The 11,144-nt window shown below is 54.1% G+C and overlaps 2 protein-coding genes across 2 annotated transcripts; one reads left to right on the top strand and one right to left on the bottom strand.

Annotated features, from left to right (window-relative positions):
• Window positions 1–6,126: 6,126 nt before the first annotated feature.
• Triagg1_3490 (uncharacterized protein) lies at window positions 6,127–8,190 on the top strand (the record flags this gene model as incomplete). The annotated part of the gene is made up of 1 exon (XM_062897788.1): window positions 6,127–8,190. One exon carries the CDS (start codon window positions 6,127–6,129, stop codon window positions 8,188–8,190), a length of 2,064 nt encoding a protein of 687 aa, XP_062757479.1.
• Window positions 8,191–9,278: 1,088 nt separating this feature from the next.
• Triagg1_3489 (uncharacterized protein) lies at window positions 9,279–10,487 on the bottom strand (the record flags this gene model as incomplete). Its single annotated transcript, XM_062897787.1, has 1 exon — window positions 9,279–10,487. One exon carries the CDS (start codon window positions 10,485–10,487, stop codon window positions 9,279–9,281), a length of 1,209 nt encoding a protein of 402 aa, XP_062757478.1.
• Between the last annotated feature and the right edge of the window lie 657 nt (window positions 10,488–11,144).

Below are 11,144 nucleotides of genomic sequence, written 5' to 3'. Positions count from 1 at the left end.
TGGTTAGAATGGGTTGTGGTGTGAGTGTGTGAGTGTGTGAGTGAGTGAAAGTGTGAGGTTTGGTGTTATCAAATGCCGGATGCGAGGAGCCGCCAGTGGAAAAAAGTGTGTGGCAGCCGAGCCACACAAACAGCAGACAAGCACTACTAAAGCAAGCAGATAACGGCCTGAAGCAGCAAGCAGGGAGAAAAGGCAGAGAGACAGGGCTGTATGCATGTATACAGATGCAGATGCAGATGCAGATGCTACGTGATGGTTGATGCAGCAGAGGAAATGGACTCGCCTCGACCAAGATAAGGCCCTTCCCTTCCCTTCCACCCCCTCCTCAAACCACTTCTGAGGCAGCTCAGCTCAGCTCAGCTCAGCTCAGCTTTTCTCTTCTTCTTTTCCTCTTACTCTCCCTCTATCCAGACTTACCTTGGGCACTATCAAATCTGATTAAAGGAACCCCCGTCACACCACATCAAACCACGACACCCGCTGACAGCGCTGCGACCGGAACAGAGGCCAAGCCCAAGCCCAGGCCCAGCCGTTTGCCCTCCTTGGTCCTGATCCTGATCCTGGCCTAGCTGCGTTGGACAAAGCAGCTGCATCTTAATCTGTGCCCGTTAGTCTTGTTTTTTAACTTTCCATACAAGAGCCGTTTGCCCTCCATCGTCTACTCGGTGCTTTGTTCCATTGGTACCGGTACCTACGCCTCTTGCCCGCCAAAGCAGTACTACATCAAGAGGTTGTTCTCACTTACAAGTACGACACCATTTATTCATTCATCGTATTCTCGTCAATACCAGACTTTGCGCGGTTTTCATTCCTAATACTAGTATCCATACATGTCCAAATCTCCCTTCACTTCCGGCGCTACTGGCTGGAGCCTCCCTGCTTGGCACCATGTCATACTGATGGCATCGAGATCCAGTTCAGCGCTGATCCCTCGTTCGGCCTTGTTTGCCGCTTTGCACCTCTCGGGATGTCCCCCCATGCAAGGACCCGTGGGCTCTTGTCCCGCCCATCAACGTGGTGCACAGCCATTGAATTTTCCATTGATCCATCAGAAAATGCTGCCACCTGGACCGGACTGGGACTCCGTACTAACAAAGGAACATTGCTTGGTATGACCCATTGAACCTCCCCCGTCAAATCAGCTGTGTAGCTCGCACGGCACCCGAAGAGTAGCGCTGATCCTTCTGAAACCCGCCAATGCTGCGTGTAAGCCTCTGGACCTGCGTTGCTTGTCTCTCTCGTCCTATCAAGCTGAGGCTCTGTACATGGTGTCTTGGACGCGCAGCTTCACCGGATGCATGAACCGGGGTTCTTCATGTGCCACCTCACAGAGGCGTTGCATCTGGCTCGTACGACGACGGCCTGCATGGCACCAATTTCCCAGCAGCCGAGACTCGTGCCTTGCATTGATCCCTTTGATCTCTTTTCTTTTTTCTTCTCTTAGCGAGGCGAAGAGTTTCGGTGTAAATCGAGTTCAGCTCTTCAAGGTTCTTTTTCCTCTTCTCTCTGCTGCAATCACCCATGTACAAGTACTTTATCTACAAGCTCTCGGCGTCGACGCCGTGTTCGCTGTTTTAGCGTGTCCACCAGCATTCCGAGCGCCGCCCGGCCGGAATACAGGCACAGGCACCAAAAGTAGAGGTACCTCGCGGCGCAACAGGGGCCTCCCCTGCAGCCTTTCCAAGTTTTTCCAGCGCACGCGGCAGGGGATCAGGGGCAGCTCGCAAGGGGCAGCAGCCCGATTGGCTGAGGTGGCCCAAACAAGCACCACTACAGGATGCCGCGAGACTGGAGGATTGAAGACGGCCGAGAAGGAATATACAAAGGAGAAGGGAAAAGCAAATGTACATTGATCTGAGACAAGATGTGAAAGAGACTGAGAATAAAAATAAACAAGGAAAAAGAAAAGGGGCAGCGTTATCTCTGTTTTTTTTTTGTTTTTTTTTTTCTTGTGAGACATCTCCCCTCCCCCCTCGATCGCGCGTATCTCGGCCGATCGATTTGCGCCTCCTGCAAGCCAGCCGAAGTAAGAAGGAAAATTAAAAAAAAATTTAATGATAATATTTTAATTAATAAAATAAAATAAAAAGAGGCAGCCGAGCCTCTGACTGTTCATGCCTTGCTGAGAGGGATGAGCTGGATACGTGTATAGGCATCAGCCAGCTAGCCAGCACGCATCGATTCATCTTCATTCTCTCCCATTGGGCACGGATGGAGCCGAGACCACAGCCCTTGGATTTCACTGGTGCAGCAACTCGGCTTGTATGCTGATCATGTCTCGTTTCTCTTGTTTTCCCTCAGTGGGTTCTACATGTGTTTCTCATATAGATACACGATACTCCATTGAGATACTCATCCATCCTTTGCTCCGTGACTCGAGTCATAGAGAAAGTGTGTGGTAAACTGGAGAAGAATAAAATGACAGTCCATGCACCGCGCAAACAGCTCCAGACTTATCCACATCTGCATACATGAACTGGATGAGCAAGCTTCCATTGGTTCCGCCCAGCTGCCAGAATTCCTGTGCCACGTCGCAACGGGCCCCTTCAACTTTAATTGTCTCGGCTTGTGTGTTACTTGCAGCTGCTTGTGGTGCGCTTTGGTTGGTGGCGCCGTTGCTGTTTGTCGATTATACTCGTGTAAGCACACAATGAGAATAGGGGGGACTTGAGACCTTAGTCGACACAACACCCACCAAGGTTATCTATAGCAAGCATGATTCCCAATGCGCAGCCAAAGAGTTGGACGTGTATATCTCGACCGCATGTATCAATGGTTGGCGTGTTGTTGCTCAACCTCAAATTGCACATCACGAGTACAGGGTAGGCGACATGATTCGAGCGACGACTCGTCCACTGGGAACCATTTGCTGCCATCTCCACCCCTTGGTTGCATCTCGGTGGGTTCTACACGTCGTGCCTGCATTACCCCAAGTGCCAAGAGGCGGCCATGCTGCATTGTGACCTTTGTTTCAATGGCGGTGTGCCCGGCGGGACGGGGACTGGATTCTCTTTGTGGAGGAACGTGATGCTTGGCGTTGGCGAGCTAGCGATACAGAAGCTTGCGCACAGCGGCGTGCTCTATAACATGCATACGATACTTGCAACGGGCAATCGGTGATGGAACCTAATTGTCAGGAATCCTAGCGGTACGAGAATGCAGATACGGTGGCATCTGCTTGAAGTTGCCGGTACAAGGCGGTTTAGCGAGGAGCAACAATTGGAACCGTTCCTTTGTGGTGCACGTGTTTCCACAAACTGTTCAACAGCCCATGTTTACGGATCTATACAGAAAGTGAATACTACACTACCGACCCGTAGGCAGTAGGGATTACCTCGTACTTCTGGCCTGAAGCCAGCCTCGTCAAACTCCCGCCGGTCTCAAAATAGAAAGCCGGCCAAAATGACCGGATCCGGTGCCTGACAGAGGGAAAGCGGCGTCTGCCAGAAATCATCCGTAGACGACAAAGATGGGCGCAATGTTAGTAAAATACTAGCGTCGAGCAAAAATAGAAAAACTAGAAAAAACCGGTACCGAGTAGAAAAAAAGAAGACTCGGTCCAACAGCATGTCATCGCCCAAGACGCCGTCGTGGAGTCGAGTCCCCACGGCCTCGTTTCCATCGGCAAGTCTAGAAATCTCACGGAGTAGCATCCCGTATCTACGACCACAGTCGGCTCGGCACATCTGGGCGAAATGCCCGGCTACAGCGTTCTCTCTCGGTAACTGACAAGGTACATGCCCGGCCCGAAATAATCTCGGATCTGCTGTTGCTCACAGCCCTGGCCAAAAGAAAAAAAGAACCTTTGGAAGAGAGCTGGGCTATCCTGTACCATACCGTACCCGTAAAATTGTGGCAATCTTAGCCCTCTTTTCTTCTTCTTTTTTTTTCTCCAGCCCCTTCGTGGCGCAGTCGACGTTTTCTTCTTCTTCCCCCTGGATTTAGCAGCTTGGGGAAAATCTTTAGAAGCCGTGCTAAACTTCTCTAGCAGCTTTCTCGACTGTCTTGTGTTGTTATGTGGTCCCGGGCCATCTGGATTCAGCAAACCGAGCAGAAGCTAATTGGCAGCCAGTTGTCCGTCATCGGAATGACAGGTTCCATGGCTGTCGTCGACGTGTGGCGTTCGCTACATGCCAACCACGCTGCGTATCAACAACGAATAACATCGTGAACAGGGTGTGTTTTTTACTTTTTGCCTAGCGACACTGTTGCCGTCGGCAAAGGGAAACCCCTCTCTCTATTACGACAGGGAAGAGAGGAGAAGAAAAAAAAGAAAAGAAAAGTGTCGGTGAAGTTGCAGCGTCTAAAGGAGCACAAGGTTCGGAAAAGGCACATCACGAGAAGCCGGATAGAATCCGCGAGCCCTAGCACTAAGAAACTAGCCTGCACAGGGGGTTGGCTGGAGGTTCGACGCTTCTGGAAACGAGGGGCGAGAGAGAGAGTCTGAGTAGTTACTTGCATGCATTAGGGCTGCCATACAGTATGGATGCTGGGTGCGGTTATTATCACGAATCAAGCAAGCAATCAATCAATGGAGTGCCTCGGCTTGGTTGCCTGCGAATGGCAATACATTCGCCCAGTGTTAGTGACTATGGCGTGCCAAAGTGTCATGTCAGCTCACGGCCGGCATTACCTAACGAGATGCACCCCAAAGAGGAAGAAGAAGAGAAAACAAGACGAGAAAACGTGGTGGCCCGCCGGTAGCCATGCGGGGGATTGGAATTCTCATGACCAGCAGCCACGACGCCGCAGACGATTGGCCACCAGCCTGCATCGTGGGCTTGGAACCGGTGAGCACGACAGAGAGGGGCAGCTTTGTTCGTTTTTTTTTCTGCTCAGAAGGGGTCCGGTCAGGTACAGGCACCGTGCAGCGGCCTAGCAGCGGACTGTGGGCTTTTCCATGACTTGCCCAGGACAAACTGATAGTCAGCTTGGGTGAGATGGAAGCAATCCATCAAATAACGTCCAGTCGGGTCCGGCTCTGACGGGGGGCGCTTTTGCTGATGAGTGGCACGGGGCACGTGTGCAATTCGTATTTTTCCCAGCTGAGCCGCGAATCCATCAGTTTGTACAGGATCAATCAATCATGTCAAATCATGGAGCCGACGACAAATTGATTGCCCTCTGCAAGTGCGAGTTCTTGTGCTGTGTGTTGCTGTTGGCTGCTCCTCCAACCAACCATGGAGTCCAATTGTCGTGACTGACAGCACTCTCAGGGGCCCCTAAACTGCCGATGCTAGCCCCCCCAAGTCCCCCTATACAATCCCCTACAGGCCACAGAGGCCCCTCCAACCCTCCCCCCTAACCCGCTCCGCCGTCACCTGAGACCGTACGCCCTGGCCCGCATGCGCCATCCCACACTGTGCGGGCACTTTGGCCACGCAAGGGTCCGGACGGCCACTCATCCCCAACCTGGCACATCGTGAGCCGGTGACTGCGGTGCGAATCCGCCCATCCCCGCATCGTCGCTGCTCCGTCTCCTGTGCTGTGTGAGTCTCCAGAGCAAGGCACGAACTGCTCCCGGGGATCCCCCAAGAGCAAAAAGCCCTGGGGCCACGGCTTGGTGCATCTGCATCTGCATCAGCATCCGCCAACCCCCTGCCCGCCCAAACGTCTAGAATCCGGCCGTCGAAGAGAAGACAAGGCAGACCAGACAGACAGGACCAGGACAGGAGCCGCTGGTGCCCCGCCGCCCGGCTTGACCTGTGGTATCCTACCTATCCTACAGATTCGCACATCCGGGCGATACCTGTACACACGAGTGCCCTGACGAGTGCGATCCCCCATACCGCATATCACATACCGCATACATCCTGCATACCCCAACCCGCATACGAAGCACGGAGGCGACTCGACCCGGTGCGACCACGTCCATACCGCCTCGACCGACAAAACCGTTCTGCCGCTGCCGCATGTCCTGCTCTTAACAGCTCTCACTTCTTCTCCTGGACCTTCCAGCAAGGCTTCCACCACCAATACCCCAATCTCCAGCAGGCATTGTCCTGACGGTCACCTGTCACCGTTGCTCTATCTCTATCTGTCTCTCTCTCTCGATCGAGTGAGCCCCCCCCAGCGCAGATCGCCACACCCGCATCATACATACTTGCAAGTCCAGGTACTGTAGGCATGGCCAATACGGACCAGCCCCGACGGCGCTTTGTGCCCGTCCCGATCGAGACGACGTTTCAATCCTATCGCAAGAATGTCTACGACTACACGTCGCACCAGAGGATAGGCCCCAATCCCGAGCTGACTCCGGAGCCGTCGCCGAGATCCCCGCTAGCACCCTTTCCTCTCGAGGCCCTGGGCAATGAAGCATCGCAAGAGAGGCGGCGCTTTGCTCCCCAGCTCATCGAGACGTCCAGGCGCTCTAGAAGAGTTGGCGAACCTGGGCCGGCCACTCGGCCTGAAGACAAGACGGACATCACTCCCTATACAAACCACATCTACTCTGCCAAGCACAAGTCAAATCGCCGGCAGCATGGAGCAGCAACAGCAGCAGCAGCAGCAGCAGCAGCCGCAGCCGTTGCCGACGAGGAGCCCCGGCGCCAAGCGTCGCGACCGTTTCCGCCCACTAGGCGTGAGACGGAAGAAGAGGGTGTCCAGGAGTACCTCTTGGAGCTGGCGGCTAAAGAAGTCGCACGGCAGATAGAGGAGGCTGCCCTTGCTGCGTTTCCCAACAGCCGCCCCCGCGAAGGTGGCGTGGCCCATTTCTACTTTCGGGAGGGCTCCTCTGATGGCGAGAACTCGCCCGAGGCTAGCCCTCGTGACGAGGAGGCCGGCCAGCACAGGCTCCGGCGTAAATCGTCAAACCTGGGGCTGAACTGGTGGCACAAGCACATGCAAGAGCATGCGTCGCGCTTAGAGCAGGAGAAGACGGGGGAGGATGACCAGATGGATATCGACAACGAAGAGGCCGTGGTGATGACCGAGGACGCCGATGTCGATGTCGATGTCGATGTCGGTGTCGGTGTCGACGCCGTTGCTGCTGCCGCTCCTGGTGATAGCCCAGGGATCTTCCGATCCGACTCTGATCTGGACAAGATGGAGCTGCCGTCCCCTCCCGATCTCATGTGGACCACCACCAAGCCCCTATCGCCTACCGACGACCGGCGAGACTCGGTGGCTGAGCTCCAGATGGCGCTCGCAGAGGCCAATCGCCGTGCAGCCCAGTCCCAGGGCCAAATTGTCAGTTCATCCGCGCAGGCGGTTCCCCCAACCCAGGCCCAGGGCGAGCCGGCTGAGCCCCACCGCGGCCGCCAGGAGGCTAGTCCCTTTGGCCGGCCGTTTGGAGGATTCCGACATGTGCCCGATCATGACCCAAAGCTCCTTAAGTTGCGCCAGGGTCCCTCTCCTCCCATGCTCGGCAGGGACCTCGTCTTTCGACAATGCCCTTCTCCCAAGTTCACCACGCTGGAACCTGAAGATCCTCTTGAAGCACACATGATTGAGGACCAGACTCGGGATCTGCCGGGCCAGGCCGGGCTGTGGAGGGGGTACTGCTGCAGGTCGGAATCAACCGGAGGATGCATTGTCCCCCCCGATCTGCACAATCCCAAGCTGATCCAGACACCCACTGACTCCAGCTTCCCCGAAAAGTCATGCTCCTGTGATGTCGTCGACGCCAGCGTCATCAGCGAAGAGCCCATCTCCATCTTCTCGCCGTCCGAGTCCGCGTCGTCGGGGCTGACGTCGAGCAATGGCGGCGGCCTCTGGGGCTCTTCTTCTCATTCTCACCAGCACCAGCAGCCCCAGGAGCAGCCCCAGGACGAGCAGCACAAGGGCGATGTTGACATGGTCAACGGCCTCAACGAGCGGCTGCTGAGGGAAAAGGCCCAGGCCGAGCGCGACGAAAAGATCCTGCAAGAGTTTGGCGAGGACTTTGTCACGCAGGTGTACAACTACCTGTCGCTGGGCTATCCCGCCATGGCACGTGGCTTCGATGAAGAGCTGTCTCGCATCAGCCACATTGACGTCGACGAGCTGCGGAGAGACGACGCGAAGCAGCTGGCCAAGGGCCACATGGTGGAGATGAAGCTCGACGCTTCCGCCCCAGAAGAGGAGAGATGCCCGAGGTGGGCGGCGTTGCGATCCTACATTACGGAGTGGGCAAGGCAGCACCCTGATCTCGACAACCTCGACCCATTGGCTTGGGGCGTGCGCGAGAGGAGAGGCAGTTGGGCCATCTAAGCTTGCCCTCGCTTTTCCCCTCCTTTTCCTTCTCCGTCTTATCCGTTATGCTGCTGTTATGAATTCATGTGCTGCTTAACACACATACCCCCTTCCACACAGCCTCGTCGTTTACATAAACGTTCATGGCATGACTTTGCTTTTTCACAAAGACGAGCGAGCGAAGAAAAAAGACCGTTGCTGTTGTTGCATTTGACATTTACTACATTTAAACGCAACAACAACGCACAAGTCCACTATATGATATTTTTAATGGCTTCACCCCCTTTTTCATCATTTCATGGCCATAGATGCACACTTTTTTTTTTACTTTTTTTGGTCTTTTCTTCGCCTTCTTCAGGCTCGCTATGTCTTCATTCCTTGATCATTCCGGTGTTTTTCTGCGTTTTTTTTTATTGCGACTTGCATGGCGATGGGTGTCAACCGGCGTAATAGGCACTAGTTCGTTGTGCCCCAAATAGGAGGAATAGCGGGATTTCCTTTTTTTCTTGTTCATTTTTTTTTTATTTTGCCTTTTTTTCGATTTTTTTTCCATAGTATACATGGGCGAGCAAGCACACAAAGTACACAAAGCGAGCGAGTTGAGCGAGACATTGGGAATTGTGGTTTTTTTCCTTTCTCTGAGTAAAAAGAAAAAAAAGGAGAGACTGATGATGCCGAGAACGGGGTTTTTTGTTATAAGAACAAGGTGTAACCAAGAGACGTTGATTATGGATTTTGGGATTTTTTTTTCTGTAGCGGTTTATGGGGTAGCGTGGGTGGGGGATTGAAGCTATCGTGAACGGAGCAACTTGTTCTTGACTCTTTGAATCGTGAATATCATGCTGGTTATATGATGGTATGTGATACATCATGTCTCGTCGATTCATCACCAAAACATCAACAACAGAAATTTACACAAAAGAGAATCAAGTACAAAATATCCACTATCTACTCTTGACAAAACATATTAAAAGTAGTTACCAAACGCCCAGAACGAGGACCTCAGAAATGCTATGCCTCTTTTGTTGCACCCAGCTTTGCTTTTCTTCCTTCTTTGCCCACACACATCTTTTTTTTTGTTACAACTCAGGTTGCTTCGCTTTCTCTCATTTCTTCTTCCCAAGGCCCTTTGATACCTTCTGCATCTTTGTCGGCGGCGCAACCTCGACGTCGCTCTCCTCGTCCTCGCCCATGGACTCATCCACGTCGTCGTAGTTGACCTCGTCCTCATCCAGGGGCTCCTCGCCGTCGTCGCTCTCTTCCTCGCCCTGCTCGGAGCCCTCTTCCTCGTCTTCCGAATCACCGATGAAGCCATTCAGAACACGTTCCTCGTCATCGTCGGCCTCGTCAATGTCGGCGCCACCCTTGCCTTTTCTCCGGGAGCGCACTCCGTTGGCGAGATCCTTCTGCTCGGCGTCGCGCTCCTCGCCCTCGACGTAGATGACATCCTCCTCGTCAGCGTCGTCGTCGCCGTCGCCGAGGAGGCCGGCGCTCCTCTGCATCTTCCTCCGCAGCTCCATCTGGCCTTCGAGAATGTCCAGCTTGCCCTTGAGGGCGAGCAAGCTGTTGAGGCCCTTTGCTCGCTCGGCCAGCACCTTTTGCAGGCTGTTGAGGTCGTGCAGGAGCTTGGGCTGCGCTGCCAGGGCGCCGCCGTGAGCAACCAGCGTCCACTGCACCCAAGTCATGAGGGTGCCGGCGCGGCCAGGCCGTCTGTGTAGCCGGGCGGCCAGCTTGTTGAGCAGGATGCCGGCGAGGGAGCTGTCGATGCGCTCGATTGTGTTTCGGATGGTGGGGATGTCGGTCGTGTGCAGGCAGGACTCGAGGAGGTCTGTGTCGTCGGTTTTCAGGGCTTGGGTGAGGACGGTGGTGAGGGACTGGTGGGTGGGAGGAGCAATGGCATTGCGCGACGCCTGGACAACGGCGTTGGTGTCTGTAGACGACTGCTGCAGCATGGCGGTGACGTCGATAGCCTCACTGCCTCGCAGCAGCTCGCCAAACGAGGGCGACGTCCCCTCGGCGTCTGATTCGGCGTCGTCTGCGTCGTCCTTTTTGGGCTTCTGGTGGCCATTGGCCAAGGGCTTTGACTCTGGGTTCTGCTCAGCCTCGTTGTTCACGTCGTCGACGTCGGACATGTCCTCGTCGCTGTCGGCATCGGAAGAGATCTCTATCGTCTCGACCTGGGAGCTCCGCAGGGCATCCGTTCCGGCCACGGTTGTTCTGGACTCGTCAATTGTGTTTTTAGTGGCCCGTCTCGCATCCGGCTTGACGATGGGGGTAGCCAATTTGGCCGCGGTTTTTCTCTTTGGAGTTGACATGGTATGATGAGCGTGAAGAGTGAGAGGAGAAATAGATGGTGAGAGATGGATAGATGAGAAGGCAACTTGTTGGAGCCTCGTCGGGGGTATATATCCGGTTGGTTGATCGTCCCCTTTTCGCTCTCCTCTTTGGAATGCGGCAATGGCAATGCAAGAACAAGAATCTAGAGAAGAAATGAAAGAGAAAATGCCCAAGTGTCGTTGATCTTCTTCACCACTCTTATCACCGAGTGGATGGGAAAATTTCACAGTAGTCGAGCACTCTGCCCGAACTTTTTTTTTTTTTTTCTATTTGGACTGGCCAAGTCTAGCGTGAGTTGATGTTTCCCCACACTTGCAGTGGTCTGCCGATAAGGATGACATAAGACATTTGCATGTTCTTATCGAAGGTCACGTGATATTTGGATGTGCTCACGTGCCTCGGAGTGAGGCTCCAGTCCAAGTCCGGCGCCATCTCGACAAGGTTGTTGGACCCTTGCTGCCGTAAAATTTCACGTACCCGCACCCGGCCGCTCATTGGCCCGTTGCGTCTACCTTAAAAGAGGCGATCCACATTACATTTCCTCTTGTGAGCTTGAGCGTCACCTGACTAACTAACTAGACCTTGAGAGCGCCACAGCCCGCGCCACAGATTTTTCCAACGACTGCAGAGCGCGG

Source organism: Trichoderma aggressivum (assembly GCF_033847375.1).
Source record: "Trichoderma aggressivum f. europaeum strain CBS 100526 chromosome Unknown scaffold_010, whole genome shotgun sequence".
Taxonomy (NCBI): Eukaryota; Fungi; Ascomycota; class Sordariomycetes; order Hypocreales; family Hypocreaceae; genus Trichoderma; species Trichoderma aggressivum.
The sequence above is the reverse complement of the archived record's forward strand: the minus strand, read 5'-3'. Positions and strand labels throughout refer to the sequence as shown.